Consider the following 22,182-nt stretch of genomic DNA (forward strand, 5'->3'; position numbering starts at 1 on the left):
CATACATTCTTCATCTCAATCGTCGAAGTTAACTGACAATTAAAATGAAATCCAATATAAAAAAAAATCCAATATTAAGAAAAAATCCAATATTAAGAAAAAATCCAATATTAAGATGGAACAGAATGGAACAATTACTTGCTGTCGTCTAATTTATTTATCTAACAATTTCTTTCTGAGACTGTGTATATTGTCCCCTTTGCATAAATTAAACCCGCTAAATAAACACCCCGTTGAACGCTATTGCCATGAGATCTCCGAATAACGTTGAGGTGATCGCGTAACCGTTGCAAGTGGATCGTCGGAGCACACATTGGCGTGATCAATATCGCATCAATGTCGACCACGTCGATGCGATTATTGTATGTATCTAATAGCGAACTTACCATGGGCCACTTGAGAGAGTGATGTTTGATACGCGCGGCGATCGATCGGTTGGTTTTAATTCCGCGCGATTCGCCGGCGGAACGACCGAAACCCCGTTAAATCTCCCCGTAACAAGCCGGCAACGCGACGCGGCGAAACGGAAAACACAGGGCGGGAATATCGATGCGGCGGCCAGCATCCGAGTATAATTCCGGCAGAGTGCATAATTGGGATGCAACAAACGGGTATTATGGATCGCGGCGAGCGGCCCGTTGCGCCCGCGAATTGATTACAGGTACTCGATTGGCGGGGGCTTGGCACCCTAATGAAAATCAACCTCGATCAAAAGGCTGGGAGCGAGACAGGGGGCAGGACGCGGGGGAAAATCGGGGACGGAATCTGTACTCGCGAGCGCGCGAATTGATCATTTGCGGTCGGCGCGCGATTGCTTAATTAAACCCGACAGTACTTCCGCGGGCACAATGCGGCGCGCGATTTCGTTTTGGCGACGCGTCGATTGAACCCGCGCCGCAGTATTCGATCCAGTTGTTTATCGCCGGTAACGATTATCACGCTATGATAAAGTGATATGCTTTAAGCGACCAACCATCACTCCGTCCTATTCGTTCAAATGCACGACCTTACGGCGTTCGTCTCGCGCTGATCTCGTGTCGCAAAGAATTCCATTTATTGCCGAGCTCGTCCAGTTTGCTATGCGTGAGCGCGTAATTTATGAAAATGTAATATCTCTGCGCTGGGGGAGTTTTTATCAAACGTAAAGGGTCGCGAATGTACCGAGCTATTGCATTAACGTAAAATGTTTCTTCCCGCCGGCTCCTTTTTCCATCATATTAAACGTCGTACTGTAATAGAAGATCTTCTGCCGCGACGTTGCTTGCGAAAGGCTGCATTGCAATAACATCAGCAGGAGCAGCAATAATGGTAATGAAACTAATTGCGCAATAACAATAACAATTAGTGTAATAATATTTTTATAAAAGCAAAAGAGCAGACGGTGAAAAAAGTACGAACGGGATTCGGGATGGCATTTTACGCGAGGGATAAAAGGGAGATAGAAGAGGACAGAGAGGCCTGGTTAAACCGTGTGCGAGCTCGTTTATCCGCATGTGCCCTCCTAACACCATTTCTACTTCGTAATTATTTTCAAACGGTTTAATTTTCGTGGCCCGCGTTTCTCATCTCCTTTCCCGACTCGCACCCTCATCATCCCCTCGTGCCACTTTCCCGCCGACTAACCCTAATCTTTAATTATAAAGTAACTTCCGATGGACTTTATTAAACGCCGCGTGACACGTATAATCGTGGCGCGAAATGATCCTTTTAAATCAATGTGAATTTGGAACTCTAATTTTCTATTTTTAAGTTTTAAATACAAGTTGTTAATAATCTTATGGTTAATTATTTTATAGTCAAGCCATTTTTTTTAAATGCTATAATTTATTTTGCACTAAACTACAAGCGAAATTATTTTTACTACAACTACAAATGAAATGCCAACATTCCCCTTCAAAATTTTATTTATTAAAAATGAAGTGCCAAGTTCATGTAGGTTCTTTCCTCGTGCATCTAATTAATCTAATATGTCCCGTGGATACGCATAACGAGCATTCGAAATGGCAGCCAGAAACATGACTTCTGGAATTGGAGGAATAATTGGCGTGGGGAACGTACACGAGGTGAAGAAGGTACCGCGCGAAGGACCGCGTGTTCGAGAACGCGCAAGATAAGGGGATGCTGTGTATCTGTGTGTGTCTCTTGTTTCTTCCCCTGCTACATTCGCGAGTCGCGATCGTTCGCTACGGGGATTTTCGCGGAGGAAGATGCGCGGAGACATAAACGCGGTACACGATGTAGAAATTCTCGTATCCTTTATTCGCGTCGAGCCAGGTATTATCACTTCTTTTCTGGATTCCATTTGCCCGAGAGAACAACGATCGTTATTCTTCTTGCCGAGTCTCTTCGATAAATTAGTCTGAGATAAGTTCGAAATTCGTGCTTGCTCTACCCAAAAACGTATCGCGAGTTATTGGTACTTGTCACATGAAATTATCAACTAGTATTATTTCATGACTCAAATTACCCTATTAGGTACGCTACTGTAGAATATTAAATTTATGACAAATAAAAGAATTTGATATTTTTCGCATTTTTATCTCAATTATTTTCCGTACAATTGCTGCAGAGGATACTGTTTCTGACACGAAGTTTAGCTTTCTAATTATCTAACTAATTAATAATTTTTATAATTTAATTCGTTTTAATAATATATTTAATGATACGAAAATTTTATTCCTATAGAAAATGTATTTAATTAAAATGTATCAGTTGCACGTATTATATCGGCATTATCAGTATGTTGCATTTTCTAAGCCTCCCGCTCTAAAGTGCAAGCTGGGCTCGCCCGTCTCGTGAGTGCAGTGGCACAAAATTTTACAAGCTAGTTGCGCCGATAAGTTCGTCCAAGAATTTCCGTGAGATTGCCTGCGCAGCTTAAGCACATACACATGTGACCGAGCACTCCACTCTAGGAAAAAGTATACGCTACGAGCACGTACCGGATATGCATACCCAGAACCCGTAGAACTCACCATTAACCCGCGCGTTCGCGCGCGCACTCTGCTTCCGGGCTTTTCGCAGGGCACGTTAGGAGGCACGTAGACACTCCGGGGGGCGGTGGTCGGGCGGATTTATTTAACGAGAGTATAAATGCGGATACGCTACAACGGCCGCGTTCTTTCGCCGCTTTATACGCCGCGTATCACCGCGATAAATTAGAGCGGCGCGCGCCATTAATTAGCTTTACGCTCCGGAAAATATTCCCCTTGGCTGCCGCCTTCTCGCTGCCTCGAGTGGCTACGTACCACATTCCCGTTTTCCCCTTTCCCGGAGGAGGGGATATTTAAATCCCCCGTGATAAACAGGAATTGTACGCGGATACGCGGGGATTAAGAACTGGATTAATTTAGCCGCGATTATGTATCGCGACGTTACATCCGCCGGGGTCCTCTTCTCTCGCCCCTTCCGGATAATAATTGACTGAACGATATTGAAAATGCGACCGCCAGCCGCGCGGCATTAAACGTAATAACGGAAATGCATCGCTATTCGCGTAATGAGGTCTAATAGTGTCCGGGTTTGCAAGCGGCCACGTATAATTTGATAATCGATACTTGATATTGATTCGTAAACATAACGTGCCACCGTTACTGCCATTACTGTGATATTATATCGGAATACACATCAGATATCGCGGCGCATGCTGCGCTTATATTGTACGTAACGTGTAATTATTATCACCGGACTCGCGAGATTAAATCGACGAAGTTACGTAAGGACGCAGGGCGCACAGATACTTCGGGATAATAAAGGAACATAATTAAACCACCGATATTAGCACGCGATGCGATCGATTCGTGCCGCCGCGTAATCGTCAGTCTATAATACTTGAGTGAAACACTGCGAAATTGCACAGAGCTTTTTCCCTCTCTCTCTCTTGAGATCTCGCCGCAAGACACATGCAATTAAGCTCTATTATTATCTAACTTTCCTTTATATATATCGCTTGGTCAGAAATACCGCTTTATTCTCGTACATATACTATGATTGGCTTTATATAACGCTGCTTTAAAGCTGATAGTTAATTCTGGTAACTATTACTTTCTGGAATATCCTAAATGCCACGGTTAAATACGGCTGAAGAGGAGAGAAAAATTTAATTAATCCCCACAGTTGTGGAACGATTTATATTTTCGCTCCATAAAATTCCTATCTCGTATTTCGTGTTATCGTTTCATCGTATTTTATATTATCACGGTAATGTATGTTTTATATTTCTGGCAATAAAATAAAATTAAACTTTCCTGCAAACATACTATTCACTTTTATTGACGGTTTGTAAAAAGACTTGGCGCTATTGCATTACCTCCTTTTTAATAAATGAAACGATGAAACGTTCTATCGCAGCAACAAACAGCAGAATTCACTTCTCGCTAGTAGAGGAGTAAAGTAATTAATCATGATTAGCGCCAATCGATTGAGCTCGTACACGCAGCATCTTGGCAGTGTTTCAAGGAAGCGCAGCCATAAACAAGTTGCGAAAGATAAGGGATAGAAATTGCGCGAAAAGAGCCATGCGGAAAGTCCGAACGTTATCGAGTCATCTTGATCGGCGAACTCTCAGGGTATCCTCGCTACTTTGAGCGATGAGTAGAAAAAGGTGGATGAGTCTAGCCGGTTCTTTTCTTGTGAGTCCATCCAGACGGCGGCGGTGGTGGCGGAAAGAAGAAATTTAGATCCAGAACGGGGGGAGCCAAAGAACGATCGTCGGCGCCCCGGAGCGAGCTCGTTACATCGCTCGACGATGATGAAACAGGAATAATTTGCGGTCGGCGCATTTTACGTAACGTAAACGGCAACACGAGCCAGAATCGACATCGAAGCAAGCGCGTGTTTTAATCCCACAGATAATGTCTATTTCCTTTTTTTCTTAATCATGTGCTTCGACGTAATGGTGAACGTCACGAATTATGAAAGAATTTATCGATTGTGAAATATCGCTATCATATCTAAAAGTATATTTATGAGTGAAGACTTTGTTAGAAGCAAAAGGGTTTGTTCCATAAGAACGGCATTATTTATTAAGAATTCCGCGTGATTGTAGTGCAGAGGTAAGAGTCAAAGGACGTGTAATACGCAGTCCAAGTTAGTCGAGATCTCTCGAGGAGCTCTCGAGAGCGCAAGAGAAGAGCGTTTATTAGGGATGGAAGGAAGGTGTAGCAAAGACTCTCAAGACAAAATTACAAGCGTGGAGAGGATATAAAAAGATAGAGAAGGAGAGAGAGATAGAGAGAGAAAGAGCAGGCAAAGAGGAGGCACAGGAGACAGAAGGAGAACGAGAAAGCATCTGTCAAATATAGCGCGAGGCGACAAAAGGAGCGAGTCAGAACGACGAAGGAAGAAAGGATGCCAGTAATGGCGAGATGTTCGGGGTCGAAGGGGAAATGAGAACGAAGTGAAAAAGGTGTGAGAAAAGGGCGAGAAAGACGAAAGAGAAAGGGAGATACAGATAAAGGAGGACGTTAGGCCGCACGAGGATGGCCAAAAGGATTTGGCCCGCTTCCAGAACCAGTCAATCGACAGTAGATAACCTCCGGGCTCATCCTGCGCGACGAGAATTCTGCGAGTAAAAAGCTTACGCCGCGGAAGAAAGGAGAACGAGGTAAAGGGATGCGGGAAGGTTGGAGGGAAAGCGATAGCAAAGGGAGGAAGCCAACTCGCAAGTCACGCTGGGTTTCGGCGTCGATTCGTCTCCAGCTGACTTCTGGGCGGTTGCATTAAAATCTGGCAAGCAGCACTGGCCAGATTCTACGGTAACTTCGCGAGTGCAAAGTTTTGCCTCCGAAATCTACTCGGACAGCGATAGAACGTGGCATTGTCATTGCGATTGAGTGCCATAAATTAAAAAGAAGTTGCAAGTCCCGGAGAGCGGAGTTTAAAAGAGTCGAAACGGGAGCTGCTTCGCAAGAATTTTTTTCTTCAGAGCAAATCTGTTGAGAGTAATAATAGCAATTGCTATAAGATGAAAAAAAGAAGACATCATAGATATGGATTGTTGAAAAAAAAACGATAAAATTCCGACGAACTTACCCTCAACAGATCCTTAAAATCTTATAAATTGATATGAAGCCAAAAATACTGCATTAAAACAAAATTTCTTGGCGTGATGCGTTCCATGGGAGAAAGCATGTTCTTTTCTTATCCTTTAATATAATACCCGCACGAGTTTTCGACGAAGATATAACGGCAGGACCTTTTGAAGTAGTAAAGATGTCGAACACAGTCAAGGATTGAATTTTCGACCGAGGCAACGAGCTACAGAAAGGATATTCCCCTTGGAGCTTCAGTACGTCGGATAAGTAAGTGGATAAATTTCTACCGAGGGCTCCCGGCAGCAAGGCTGGTGAAAGAAAAGTTCGGCAAGATGTAGCCCGAGGAAGCCGAGTGTAACCAACTATGCCACTATGGGAACGAAGCTCACAATTTGCACGCCATTAACCCTTTAATGCTCCTCTAAATTGTTGAAAAGGCCCAACAGTTTGCTCTCTTCTACGTTATTACTTGCTTTCTCAAAATTGACGGTGAAAAATCCCTTATAAGTAAGTCTTCTCGCTTAATATTAAGTACTTTTTAACATAAGAAAACTCAAGCTACAGTTCATATAAGCGTATAAATTGGTAAATGCTAATGTGAAATGTTGAGATAATTTTATCACGAATGACGAATTACCATTGTTCGAACGACAAGAGAAGAAAACCTGTCGGTTGATCTAAGACATTGTGAAAAAAAATGCAAAGCCTATTCAGAGCGAGAACGAGGGGGAGCGCGTGGGGGAGGAAGGAAAACGCGAGTTTCGAATCGCGGCAGCGAGCGAGCGGTGGAGACTCTTGAATCTGAAACGTCGACGATGAGACGTAAGGTCGTAAAGACGGCGAACGATCAAAGATCGAACATTCGAAGCCCTTTGGCTGGAAACGGATGAAAAAGAGAGGACAGAATGAGAGAGAAAGAAGGAGACAGAGGAGGCCAGGCGAGAAAAGAAGACGGACAGAAGTGACAGAGGAGGAAAAAAAGGGAAAGACGGTGGGAAATCCAGGAGTTACGAGGACACGGCCGATATCTGAGCGGATAAATTTTCGACAAAAGAGCCGCCGCCACCGTCAGAGGGAAAAGAGCAGAAGAGAGAGAGAGAGAGAGAGGAATATGTAAAAAGGTGTTCGAGACACATAGAGAAAGTCGGCCCGGGTTGAGGAGTGAGGAGGCGATACGAGAGCAGAACGAAGGAGAAAGATGAAAACGATGAAATCCGGCGAGTTCTCTCCGGCTCTCTGCTTACTAATACAGCGCGGCCATATGCCGCGTAATGTCGCGATTTCTATGATAACGATACCTACTCTCTTTTCTCTCTCCCGGGGAGAAACTTCGAGCTCGTCGGGGTCTAGAGGAGAGTTGAACCGGCGGGGTTGGAGATTATGTATCCGACGGCGAATAACTGTACTCCGGGCGCGCTTATCTCGATCTAAGGGGGATATTCACTAGTCGCGGTACACTTGTATTTACTTTCGCGTTTATTTATCATGCTGATGAGGAAAGGCGGCCCCGGTTTATCGCGAGCGCGACGGGATTTTGTCGCGTAACGGCGCTCGCGGTATACCCCGATCCAGTCCACCCTGAGACCTCGCCGGAATATTTTCAGACCCCCTACTTGGAATTCCGAAAAGCCTGAGTCGGTTAACCGGCACTGCGGGGACGCGCGTTCGTGCACGTACGCGCGTTACAAAAAAAAAAACGTGTACGTGTAATGCAATTTCATAAAGACGCGACGCCTGCCACCTCCTCGAGAGTTCCGATAATGAACGTAAATGGATCAATGGAGAAAAATGCGTCGCTGGGACACATATCTCCGTGGTTAATCCGTTCTCTTATTTCGTCTTTTTCTCTTGCATGTGGATGGTAACAATCCCAATCAAATATAGTTCTCTTTACTCGAGGAACGTACGTTACGGTGAGGTAATTGAGTTAAACGCGAGCCGGCGCGGTTGCTTCCTAATATTAACTGGATCTGCAGATGCAACGCGTGTTCCCTGAATTTGTTACAGCAGGAGAAACAATGAGTATCCAGAGCGAAGCGACGCGTCGCATGAGCCGCAAGTACTGCAGACTTGGTCAAAAGCGTAAACATCCCTCTGCAGATTGTGATGACTCAAGTTACATGAACCATATACTAGCATGCATACTAGTAATTCAATTCAATATGGAGAACTAACAATTAAAAAGCAGTTAAAAATATTGCAACAGCTAATTTCGATATTTGCTGTAATTCAGTAGAAAATTTGACATGTCTCTCAATTTGTGGAGGCTGATTATTGACTAGTTTATTAAAGGCGTGCATCGCTTTCGGGAATGGAGCTGCAATGTAATTTTTGCTGGATGCAACGAGAAACGCGGCGCATATCCGTACTTTTTGTAACCGTCTAACGGAGCTTTTCGCAAGAATTTAACATTCGCCCTCGTTTCGCCGCACTTTGCAACTTCCTTCGGAGCTGCGGCGGCTCGCGAAAAGACGTTCGAGATACTTGCACGCGGGATCTCGCGCGACTTTTCCTTCCTCCGCTTCCTTTGCCTCTCTCGGACAAATCGCAAGAGGAGATACTCGCGGGATAAAGGGGAGAGATCCGGCCGAATCTCTTCGAATCGCGTACTACGATTGAACGCGATGTTTTCGCTCGAGTAAACCGCAAGACCGAGCCACAATCGTTGGATAGAAATCCGTAGCCTCGAACGTCGGCGAGCGTACTCTTTGCCCTCCTCTCGCGTTTTCTTTTTTCTCTTTCTCCTGTGTGCGAAAATTTGCGAGAACTCTAAAAATCTAAAAGGGATCTCCACGAACACACAATTCCGGAAACGATTCTTACGAATAGGGCTGCAACCGACGCAATAAAGTCGAGGCTCGATCTAGTTTCCAAATTTTGAAAATTTCCGGGTAGTGTTCTGAAAAATTGGGATAAGCGTGCGTGGGGCATAGACCTCTTTGCATCTTGTTTTATGTAAAGTTTGAAGAGAGCTTTAATTCGAAAATATCGAAATATCGGGAAGCCACGACTGAGTGTTTTATTTAAAATGTACTTCACATTTATTTCAAAGTAAAGACGTACAGGATAACGTTCGGGAACAAGTTATATTACGCACGAAGATATAGTATGAATCGCTTTAACGCAGAATACGGAGTTTGAGATTTATGGGAAATAATTTATATCCTTGAATAATCCAACCGTTTAGATTCGACGGTACATCCGACAGATGACTGATACACGATATCTCCATAAAGAGCATTAAGCGGAGTTTCACATGTGTGACTGTGTAGATCAAACTATTTAATCGGATATGTAGGTAACATTGCTTTCCATGATTAAGAGCGGCTCTCGTAGGGTCAAAGGGACAGTTGTAATCAGTCTCTATGTACGCGGATCTGTATCATTGCCTACTGGAATATTAAGATCCACGATATGAGATAGCCCGCCCAATAATCTGCCAGAGCCGATGATTTGAATCGTTCAAAGGGTTCAGCACCTGTATTAACTACTCTGCGACATCTCTGCTATTTACCGTTTCCATATGAACGAATTAATTGGAATGTGATAATGATTAACCACGAAGAACATTACCACGTCTTGTAAAATATATATAATGACTTGAATCGGACGTCGATATATCGAACGTGATAAAGAATTCCTCATTTTATGAAATGTTATTACAAATATTATTACAATTAAGGATATTGTAACGTTCATATAAAAAGTGCACGTTTCTACGTAAGATCTGATATATAATGTTTAATGGATGTGAAATGTTGTTATATCGACATGAACATAGCTCGACACGGAGCGAGAAAATTAATTTCGCCGAGCCGAGCTGCAAGAGAAACGCTTGCCGGGAAATTGAAATGATTGAAGAATCAATTGGTACGCTTGGGGCTTGTAATGCTCTTGGGTACTAAAGAAAACGTACCGTGCGCTTTGTAGTTGTAATATTTCGCGGCCCGATACTTCCTTCTTACATAAAGCAAACGGTATACGAGAGGAGGATACTTCAAGTGAAGGTAAATGCTTTCGCGTTCCGTGGCGTTCATTCAACAGAGGGGAGATTCGTGTATTTACAAGCCATCGAGAAACACTTGTTTGCACCAGCAGAAACGTGTAATTGCAGAGTGTCGACTAAATTATCAAGTTGAAAAATTTGTCGAACAAATTAATGTACAGATAATATTTCTTTAATCTGAAATACGATGCGAGATGTGATGTGAACATCGAATCTAAGATCGATTTGGAAAAGCGCATAAATTATTAATCGTTTGTTCCTATCGTCCCGATGAAATACGAGCTTCGGTGAATGGAGCTGCAAAGAAGAAAACCAGAACGGTGTAAATGCCAAGCGGCAACTACTCGGAAAGGAAATTTATATGTTCCTCTACTTAGCTTGAAAATACTACTGCAGATTCTCTGAAACGCAAGTAAGTAAATCACGGAGATAATAGCGCTAAAATATCGTACTTTCCCTAGTATTCTCGTTTCGCCCGAATACCGAATAATTATCGCTGCCAACGAAAATATTCAGTGCACAAACAAGCTATTATTAATTAACTTGTATATGCTTATTGCGTGTAATAAATAAATCATTGACTGCTATGCAATAATTAACATTGTAACATATTATTTTCTGCGCATTTCAGAGTGAAATTATTCATGAAACACAATGCTCGTTATCGTTTCACAGTTGCTTTCAACTTGATTTAAACAGAATTCTACCGATTATTCCGAGTTCCTTATATTTTATTACTGGCAGAGAGTCAATCACTATTGTCTGTCTTTAAAGCGGAAATATGTATATTCGTCGAATACAGATATGCGAATGGTTGATGGTAAAATGAAAGTTTCGAATGTCACTTTAGTTCTGTATGAATAAATAGCGCGATCATCCTTTTATCAATAAATCAGTTAAGTGAATAAGATTAATATCTCTGCTTTTGAAGAAAGCAAAAGAAAATAATAGAGAGAAAAGAAGACCTTTCGCAAATATGACATGCGATTAGAGTTTCACCGACGAAACCGCGCGAACGCATTAATCTTGCGCATTTTCACAAAACGTCGAAGTATTTCCATTTTCTGGCCAATACGCGTGTACATACATACGTACGTATGTACATACATTATAACATTCTGGCATGCACGTACCACGAAGTATCGTAAATATTCATGAGGCCATAAATATTCATGCCAGTCCTGTTCAAAGGGAATCGTTTAAAGAAGGAAAAACCGAGAAAAACGACATCGAGCTTCTTCCAGGGATATATTTCTCCTTTATCTGGTGCCGCACGATGAAACCAACATCTTGCAGGCGAATTCAGATGACAGGCCGCATTCTTGACACGTCACTGCTCTTTGCAACGAAAACGTGTCGCGCAAATTCGCAAACTCTCTCGTTCGCAGCTATTCCGCGACAAGTTTTAACAAATATAGTAAACGTCGTAAAGATACTTTCAAATTTATTAAAATACATATTGAACATGAGAACTCCTCCTCAGAACTAGTAATTAAAGCTTCGAGAACCGCGTTCGTTACCAGAAGATTTTTTTTAAGAGGAAAGTCAAAGAAACTTTTTACCACAGTATCTGGTAATTAATAACGTTTCATGTAAAAAATATGATATTTGGCTTTACTCTGGAACGGAACGCAAAATGTGGAAATCACTGAGCCCGCCCGATGAGGATGCGGTACTCTGATTTACGATCGTCTCTTATATGAAACTCGGGAGGGTGATTCCGTGAGAGAAAGCGAGAGACTGAGAGGATTAAAGAGGAACGAACGTTCTGGAGCGTGTCGAGTGATAAATATGCTTTATAAATATATCACGAAAATCACCGAACTAGAGCGGTTCCTACGGCCATTTACGCATCGTGTTACCGTCATCGTGGCTCTCCTTCCTCCTTTACGACCGTTCTGTATCGTGTTCGCGTGCTCTACGTCAGCCGAGCACGAGTCTAATCGATACGCGAGAGTTTGTTCCGGTCTGAAACAGCGTTTCCACAATCACGTTACGACAATATCGAAGGCTAATTAATTGCGAATGATTTTCAACTCGGCTAAAGAGAGCAACGTAACGTCGCGTTAACTACGCGATAACGACTGCGATAATTTCATTATCGACGCCGAATGACATTCGTTGAAATTACGGAGGATGGGATCCGTCCTGCGACGTGTTCCCTCGGACAAATTTTACGCTGCAATAAACGTAAACGTTCGCCTGCTCGTCGCGTTACGTTTTTCTTTCCGCCTATTATCTCGTTGCGCGGTTGCCGTTACGACCAAAATGGCATAGGAGGAAGCCAAGCTTACAGAAACGGAACGGAAGTCCCGTATGTCCCGCACCGCCCTACGTTCCATCTAAGAAGCGCAAGGGAGCCCTGGAAGCCCTCGTTGAAGAAAATTCATTTCCCCGACAACGATCGTACGAGCGTGTTACAGCTAGGTTTGCGGAATGGCGAGCCGGATGCCGACGAGGAGGAAAGCTGCGAGGAAAACAAGCTACCGCTACCACTATTGCGGGAATACGAATTTAACCGTCGTTGTCGTCGTCGTCGGTCGAATTTCACGAAACAAAAGCCAACTTCGAAAACCCGCCACTTGCGAGATAAGATGAACATTACTCGCTGGACGTCACTGGTGCGACGTCTTAATTTGCGAAATTTTACGGGTCCACGAAGTAAGGGAGAAAACAAGGGAGAGAATCAGTTTTGGACAGATCGATATAAATATAAAGAAATTAATATAAAATAATATACAAAGCTGAAAGTAATAAACTTGATTGATATAAAATAATATACTATGCTGAATTTATAGATATACTATGATGAATTTAGTGTAATTTAAATATTCGGAGTTTGCGAGTTTTTTTACACGTATTTTACACGTTTTTATACATGTCGAGGTTGGTATAAAGATTGATAATTAAGATTGATAATTTACAGAAATTATGTTACACTTTAAGAATGAGTTTAGCTTTCCGAGATGAAGTTAACGACGTGCGACCGATTATGAAAGTCAGAGATATATGTCAGTTTCGTATTAGTATCGTGATCGTCAGGATAATTAGCGGCACTGTGTAACATCTGGGGAGATTGGAAACAACAACGTACGTATACCGTAGCGCAGCCCTTTCTGCCGGTACCTCCGTAAAGTTTTAATTGCTAATTAAGTCAATGTGTGTCAGTGAGTTATGTTGTATCGGGAATGCGCTGCTTCGCAAACCTAATTCAACAGCAATTAGTTGCGCGTCACATATCGCGTACCACTTCGCCTCCTAAAACGATACGTGTCGCGTAAATAGTCACGGGAAATTCGAGTTTGATGTACAAATCTTTTAATTCGTTTTTTCAACCGCGCTTGTTCTTGTATTCGGCATCAGGCAAATCGAATGTAAAAATATTTGCAAAGCGGCGGGATAAGGAGACACTTACAGCTGTATTTTACGCGAAAATAATGCGCGACGCGACATCCTTCATAAATTCAGCGGACATAACCGACAAATAAATGGCATTCAATCTTGAATCTTGACGCAATTGCACTGTGTCTCGCGTTATATCGTTTCAGCATGAAATTTATGTGCAAATCAACACCGAATAAATTATCTCCATTGATGGTGTTTCCCAATATTTTCCTTCGTCCGCGTTCACACGGATTTATGCCGGGCGTCGGTGTATGCCGTCGGGGCGAATTAATTGGATTAAATCGCCCGCAGTTTAATATTCATTTCGTGCCTTATAGAGACGCTGGGAAGCTCGCAATCCGTATAAATTGCACCGCCTTCAAAAAGCAATTTCATTTTGTGTGTGAAGTTACCGCGCGATATGAAAGCGGGCTATCTTCTGCCCCGACAACCCTCTCAATTAGGAACTTAACTCTTGTAGAAATTATTACGCCAGAAAACGTTCGGAAGAACGCTGAGATTACACCGTCGCTGACGGCGTAGAAAGCGAATTCTAGCACGGAAAATAAAACTTTTCGACTCACCGAAGACGCGGGGCGTCCAAACATTCTCACGTTGCGCTGAAACGTACCAGAACTTCCTGTAAGATAAAGTAAGATTGCGTAAGAATATCTAATTATCCTGTATTATATATATTATTATATATAATTATATAATTTATTATTCGAAGGCATGCTTTTTCGATTTACTGTAGTACTCGCGCTATTGGAGCATTAATTACTTACAACCGATTGTACTGGCAAGGAGCGAGAGTAATTTTTTTAACGCGGTGCACAAGATTCGGCCGTTATGCATATTAAATCCCGCAAATTAAAAAAGGAAGTAGTATAAAACCCTGCTGTGCCTGCAATAACCCTCGTAATTACGCGCTTAAATCACTGTCGGCGGAGTTATTGCAGCGGAATACTTTCGGCGCGGCCGAATGCGCTAGCGTGGCGAATGCTCGAATCCTGGCGTGGCGTCTGGTTATCCAACTTTCCGCAATCCTGACAAATTTCTTTCCCTCTTCTTCTGATTTTGCCTGGTGGCCTCCTCCGTTCGCTCTCTGATATGCGCGTTATTCCCAATTCTTCGCCGAAAATCGATGATGCGACCACTTTCGCGACATTTGAAACTTTAAAAAACATTCAACTCTCCACAAATATAAAATCAGAGAACTTTGGGAACAACGACATGCCGAGCCATATGAAAAGAAGTTACATCAAATGAACTGGTTTCTTTCATCTACATATCTAAGTTCCAAATCCCAGTTTTCACTTAGTTAAAATCGCCAATCCCGTATTTCGTACCAAGAATGTCGATCTTTATTAGGAAAGTGGTTGCATAGTTGATCTTTATATTATTTCCTACGTTTCAATCAGCTCCACCACAAACTTAATACGCAGAGAACTGTGGCACACGCGTTCGCGACAACCGTCGCGTCTGGATTTTCCGCGCTTTTCCGCAATCTCCTGAAAATTCTACTGCTTCCCTCCGCTGCTGCGTCCGTGACTGCTCTCTCGGCTGATCGCCCTTTCCGCCCTTTTACGCTTCCCATCTTCCGCTCGTTCGCGTTTTACCCGGCGCCGAAATCGACGGCGGCGCCGGTCGAGATTCCCGGCGCGTGACGCGCCCGAAATTCTGGGTTTTAATTGCGCTCCGGATATTTCGGGGGGAGAGGCACGACGAAAGGCATTAATGGACCAGATCCCTGGTGAAGCTGCGCCGAGTGCACCCTGTGTGCTCGGTACTCGGACAACGCGGGCAGATGTTTAATTGAGCATTCGGTTGCGCCCACCCGAACGCGAATGTCTCTCATAATCCGGCGTGCCAATTAACGCTATTAGAGACATCGAGCACGCGCGCACAACACACTGATGGTCGATCGCGGTACGCGATAAATCCGATAATTGATTGTGGATCGACGCGCGCGCGACAGCGTATAACGACAGCACCGCGAAAAACCGGCGGACAACGATTACTGGGAACATTGCGGATGCAAATCGTTGTTAGCGCTCACGAGAGTTATATTAGCAACGATTTCCCGGGTATTACCGTAAACGAAAAATAATTCATGATCTTTCACGGTGCGGAATGCACAAGAGAGATCTCTAAATTAGAGCGCATCTTGCGAATTACGGATTCGCTCGACAGTTTCCCTCGAATCTTTCGCTCGTGAGTGCTAATGCGCAGCGCGATCTCTTCGCAGCTCGCGTCACGTAGAGAAACATTCCGCGGGGATGAGGGGGGTTGGACGTTGACACCCTGGCAGTATCCGAGAAATTCATCTCGCGTCGCATTTCCGCGACTCGCGCTTTAAACTCGCACCTTTGCGAAGCGAGAAAACCCACCCAGCTAACCGTCCTCGTCCCGCCACCCCGTTCGATGGGGTTGGAGCGAACGAACCGACGCCCGAGCGGAGAAACTCCGAGTAATAGTCGAAAGTTTATAGAGTCTAACCGGAGGAAAGTAACTGGTTTATGGGGAAACTTTCGCCACGTCCTCACACGGAGAATTTACGTTCGCAGCGCTTCCGGAGAGGGGACCGGAAATCACGGGCCTGTCCTCGCACTACGCCGTCGGCGAGAACGTGACTGCCAACTGCACCTCCTGGCCGTCCGTGCCTAAGGCCAATCTACGTTGGACCATCAACGGCGAACCGGTAAAGTACCCTTCACTTCCAACGGCACAGACCAACTTCCCCCAAGGCCTCGTCCACGTCGCGAGGATGTATTACTGCACCGACGGCAACAGCAGCGGCGGCGTGTACGTGTTTGCCTGGGCACGGAAAATGGTCTCGTGTCTTTTTCGGATCAAGCGGATCGGGTATGGAGATGAGATCGCGTCAGCTCACTTTCGACTTCGCGTTAGTTCCCCGGAAAATTCGAAAGTGACGACGAGCTGATTACTTTGACTAAAACGACGAGAAGACAGAGATTACACGCACACCAAGTAGATTCTAAAGTAAAGAAGATTTTCGATAGACTGTCTCCAGGGGATGTCGCTTCACTAAATCTCTTAAACTAGAGAACCTTGATCTCACAACATTGATTATCCGATTAAACTTAAAGCTAACTACAGAGAGATTCGTTCGATCGTATACTCCGATCAAGCCAGCGTACATTTCGTCAGAAACAATTAAACTCCACGTGTCACGCGATCCCCTGATATTATAGTTGAACTTCGCATCACGTTTCTCCCCGGGAAAAATCGGCTTGAGTTTCTCGCCAACCGGATCTGTCGTTAACGGGGAAGTCGGAACTCCCTATACGCGCGCGCACGATGAAATTGATTTGATGGGTACACGCGTATACACTCCGATCTCGCCGGTAAGCTGCTTTCACGGCAAAATCTGATTTCGCGTAAAGCGATACTGTCCGCGCGTGAAGATACCGGCAACGAAAGCGTTCGTCAAGACTGAATCTTGTTTCCTGCCTCCGGCACCAAGTCGCGCTCGAAGCTAATCTCGCGCCCGGATACGATTAGTATTATGTATTCGTTATTTCGCTCGAGGATCTCGGGACATGCCGCTTAACTTTCGCGGATTTTGTCTCGCCCTTGATGAGATGGACGATCCGGCGGAATCTACGGGGAATTCTATTTGCACATGTGCTCGGTCCTGCGCGAAATTTGCATCGCTGCCAGCCAGGCATTGAAACCCGTGATTCCGGATTCTCCTTTTAATTCAAATTTGCTTTTAATTCCCACCCGATTCCGGATCTTTTATTCCAGTCACTATTTTCATTTATATGAATACGTTTACATCGGCAGATATATTCTTCGATATGCATAACATCGGGGGGAATTGCATTTTTTTTACATACGAATTCGAATCTCGCTACGGTTCCTTCACAAGACGGATTAAAATTAATGCGGGATGATCTTAACTTCGTTTTTCAGATGCGTGCGTAAAGCGTACAGATGAACGTGCTTAACATGACGCTAATGATTGCATGCAACAAGGTTCTGACAAATTTTTCATAATGCCATGATAACTTTATGTTCGCGCATTATGATTAAATTTAATTCTCAATTTAAATTCTCCGCGAGCGAGCTACGAGCGAGATAATATGCTAAACGAATATTGCGAGTAGCCTGCATAATACTCACTCATTAAAGTATACAGGATGTAACGAGATTAGTGAACCCTCCAAAACATGCAATATCCTTTGACTAATTTCAAGTAAATTTTTCTTTAGCGAAGAAATTCGATTGGTCGACATATACACACACATACATACACCTACAATCTCTTCGCGCAATTTTTCATTTCATGAACCAACATATTTTTATCCATATATTTTAATAAGAACTTTGATCGAAAACCATTAAAATCAAGAATTAAATTAAAATAAAATCTTACTTATACTCTAGCTTGAATTTTATTTCTCACTTCCGAATTTTCCTCCCGGCACAATTTCAAAGTTAAATTTTTTCATTTTATCGTAATCTGTGTGTCACGAAGAAACAGTCACAACACGCGCAATTTCTCGCTTCATTTCAGCAACTGGAGGGTATTAACACCATAAAAAGGAAACGTTGCGGGAACAACGCGAAGCGTAGTAATATTCGCAGGACAATCGGCGGGAGGGAGGGAAGAAAGCAAAGCATTTGTGCTGAACGTAACTCTCGGCGTAACGTAAAAGATTGGTCGCGATGTGCAAAACGTGTTCCTCAGAAAAGCGTAATTTCGCGCCAAATTGATCGCTGTCGTCGTAGCCAAAGCAAATCTCCGTTGAACCGTCAACAAAGCGGCAGGCAAAGTACATTTCCCTCCTTTTGCCCGGGGCACTCGGCACTTTGATTGTCGCGGGCGTTCCTGTAAATTAGAGCGGACTGCGCGTCTCGAGAAAAACGGCAAATTGCTCGCAGCGTCGCTCGCGTTTTGTATGTAGGTCGATTAAGCCTCGCCAGGCGAGTTTGCAATTGAAACATGCATCGAGGCCAGCTTGATTATCCCGCGTCCGCCCAAGACTGCGTTTCTTCATTCAAATGCTCTCTAAACTTTTTCTTTAATAATGATTAAGGTACTCTTGTAACGTGAAAGAGCGTCTCGTCTAAATTTCACTTTGTTCGGGCAATCATGCAGAAGAATTAAAAATTGCGAACAAAAATTGCTGGTGACGTGCACGCGAATGCATACACGTGGTATACACGGGTTTACGAATTTATCGCAGTGGTGTTTTTATTCTTCCAGCAGCGAGGGAGGACTTTCATGGAGGAAAATATTCATTGTGCTTTTTTTATCTCTCGCTGTTGCGTACAATCAATGTAAATTTTCTTGAGTGCATTCGCGTGGCTGAATGAGTGAAGTGTACAGAGTTGCCGACACGATTCTGATAAGTTTTCTTTTATCTACTCCGTTCGATTTTATTTCGCGCCCTTCCCTTATAACTTGGCGAATAATTCAAGTTTACGATTTCCATGGAAAAGAGAGAAATATCGATGCGGCTTTATAGGTAGCTCGTAGAAACAAAGTGCATATGGAATCACGGAATCTTTTTTTCATGCATTAAGCATATTGCTTGACCGCGAGTGACGGACGTTATCGCGTTATGCTGACTCTGTTACGGTTTTTATTTTATCTCACGATCTCACATTTGGTACAAGTTAACAATATTACGCAAATGTATGGGTTTGCGCGAAACAGGAAGACCATCGGCAATGGACATTATCGTGCATTTCGTGGAAAAAGTGGAAACAAGATTTTTTCGCATTGCCTCTCGCTGAAAGCAATAGATCGATCGTAAGCTACCGGGACATTGTTCGGTAAAGCCAGTCGACACAATGACTGGTTGCGTGCCTTTTTATTAACATACGAGGCGAAACTGCAATCACGGTCGATATAGTGACATATGGCTACGCTGAAAACCGCCCAGACGCCACTTTTTACGCGTAATGGCTTGAATCCGACGTCGGTTGCACGTCTTTTTTTTCTTTTTTTCTTTTTTAGTTCGGAATGATATACGGGCGGCTGGCATCGGCGAGATGGGAATTTAATGCGGGCCCGTATTTGAATGATACGATGCTTTTTCAGCGACTAGTGAGATGGTAATAGTCTTTCTTTATTATTAAGCCCCTCCCCACGCGAACAAGTTTCAGCCATTTTTCAAACGAGCCGCTTCCAAAGTCGCGCGAAAGTTTCCGACAATTCCAAATAATTTCTCCGGTTCGATTCAGACGCCGGGCTGGCTCGTAAAGTGATGTATGATCTATTATATTCTTATCTGCATGTGGGTAACGATGTGTAAAATCATTAAGTTATTGCCGTGAACAATTTGAAGATCTCTCTCTCTCGCTCTCTCTTAAAAAATCTCTTTTTTATATTTATAAATTTTATTGTATAATAAAATTCTAATTTAATTTGTTGCGCATTATTTTAAAAAATAACAAAAGTATGTTAACGTCTTTCTAAAATTATAATTTTAAAGATTTTGTGTAACCGTGTAGTCAATATTTCTTTTCTCCTCAAGTTTCTTTTCCCGTATATATCAGGTGAGCCTTTTGAGGAGCAATTTATGCTCTCTTTGCGCAACGTATTTTGACCCGCGATAAAATCGGTTTCTTTATGTGAAAAAGGTCTCCACACTTGAGCATGATCCCATGGAAAGCTCGTAAAGTCGTTCCCCGCCCGTAGATGCGCAGATTCTCGGATTTCGCCGGTTTCATACCGGGTGCCGTATATATAACATCAAAACGCATTTCTCGTGAGGGCTACAACGAATCATTCGCGAGAGACATAGCAAAGATTGAACGGGGTTAAGACCGCGCTTCTGTCAGGATTAGATTGTCCCGGGATACTGTCGCTTCTCCGTCGAACGATTTCCTGAACTATTGGGAGCGACCCTGCCGTGGAGCTTATGGTTTCCCCTCGGGCAAGGGTGTGTTCGTAATGCTACCCGTTCACTATCCTCATTCTCGCCGGGAGGCTCACGCACTCGAGGAGCGGAGAGTCATCATAAAAGGGACACCGTCGCTCATGCTCAAAAGTTATCAGATCCTCTTAGAGCATCATTAAAATTCACGTGAAATTCACGATGCTTCGAATTTAAATTACCTCATTCTATGAGACATGACTAAAAATCCACGAGAAACATCAGGAACGGTTCTGTCGTATATTAACTCTACAATATCCCACGGGACTTTCCTTTGGTGTCTTTCGCGGATCTTCAGATCCATATATGCCTCCGGACGTGCAGTACCTGAAATCCTTTACGTTTTCCCGAAACTTCCATAAACCGCCTTTGGAACGAAAGCGGCGAGTTGGCACGGCATCGTGGCTCCTTAATGAAACAGTCGACCTCAAGGATCCATAAAGCTAATCCCGTGCGCTTTCAAACTCTCAGGAGATAATAAACATGATAGAGCGATCTAAACCTTGCTATTTCCATTAGCACTCTTTCCTCGTTCGAAAACAAAGGGTTCTCTCGTAACGCGCGCGATTTCTGGCAGCAGGTCGTAATTCCGTGCGCCTCTTACTCTGGGGAGGATCCCGAAGGATCTCCCGCGAGTCTGACAGGCCGACTCGACCGCGGCGGATGAGGCGGATCGAATTCAGCTCAACAGAATTAGCCGATCGATTCGCAGTGCACGATACCCGCGGGATCGCTGGCGGAAAAATGCCCGCGAGCACGTCCATCACTTTTCGTTACGTTTACGAGTCTCGTAAACCTCGACGAAAACGTATATGTATATATCGCCTCTCACACACTGTCTGAGGTGTAACCCTATTCCTCTCGGTGAGCGGCGACGGCCACTCTCATCCCAGAGAGCTATGGCCACTTGCTCTGCCTTCGTAGATTTCGTGCGGAATAACGCGATATATCTGAACGATCACGGGATTTTGGATAAATCTCGGCTCAGTGAAATGAGTAACAAACGAGATTATTCACAGATTCAATTTAAAATAACACATGATGAAGACAGGAAATTATAATTATCGTGGATGCTCACGAAAGATCAGGATCTGCATAAGACTAGTTCGCGGTCCCTTTTTGAATCACTTACAATATCAACACATGAGGAGAAAAAGAGAGGAGAAAGAGAGAGATTTACCTAGTTCAGCTAAGTCAGCTCAGCTAAATTTAGTTCCGCTAAGCTGGGCTCTAAGCGACGTTGATGCAACCGATCTTAAGGCGAGCGCGGGGGAATACGGGAACCTACAAGTAAAGTTATCGATCGACTCGCGCACTGCATGGGAGTCTTCCTTGCACGATACGATACGTGGATTCGCCGGTGAGAAAATTGTCTCCGACACTCGCGGGTTCGATTACCAGCGGCGGCTCCGTATATAACACGGGGTTCGTCTTCGCGCGCGTGTACGATCCGTGTACCATCGCGCAGACCGGGCCCATGGGAACCATATACGTTCGCCGTTACACACGCGCGTACCTATGTACTACCGCGTGTATTTCGGCGAGCAGGAACGACCGGCATTCCGCACGGTCCATTGGGACTTCCCCGGTGTCAGGACGCCGTTGGGAGAATTCCCGATAAACAACGACGAAGTACAAGTCGCACGTACCCGAGACAATTTCGGATCGACGCACGATGAGAATCGGCATTTTTTAAACTTAAAAGCTGCCCGCCTGTGGAATTTCCTGCAGTTTCGAATAAATGTTCTGGGAATTTTCTTTGATACGAAACTGTCGGCGCAGAGATGTACGTTAAACATAGGTACTGCAAGCAATTCGCTGCAAATCGTACAGAAAGATAGAG

General features: G+C 44.0%; 1 protein-coding gene across 3 annotated transcripts in view; it reads left to right on the forward strand.

Moving 5' to 3' along the window:
- LOC105284227 overlaps positions 1-22,182 on the forward strand; it is a 197,570-nt gene that overhangs the window by 123,216 nt on the left and 52,172 nt on the right. For all 3 annotated transcript variants that reach the window (XR_002193646.2, XM_020033250.2, XM_011347578.2), the window contains exon 4: positions 15,993-16,126. Coding sequence is in view for 2 of the 3 variants with exons in the window: in XM_020033250.2 (XP_019888809.1) it covers positions 15,993-16,126 (134 nt within the window). In the remaining variant the exon portion in view is untranslated. The remainder of the gene's footprint in view (positions 1-15,992; positions 16,127-22,182) is intronic.

The sequence above is a fragment of the Ooceraea biroi genome, chromosome 12, assembly GCF_003672135.1.
Source record: "Ooceraea biroi isolate clonal line C1 chromosome 12, Obir_v5.4, whole genome shotgun sequence".
Classification (NCBI taxonomy): Eukaryota; Metazoa; Arthropoda; class Insecta; order Hymenoptera; family Formicidae; genus Ooceraea; species Ooceraea biroi.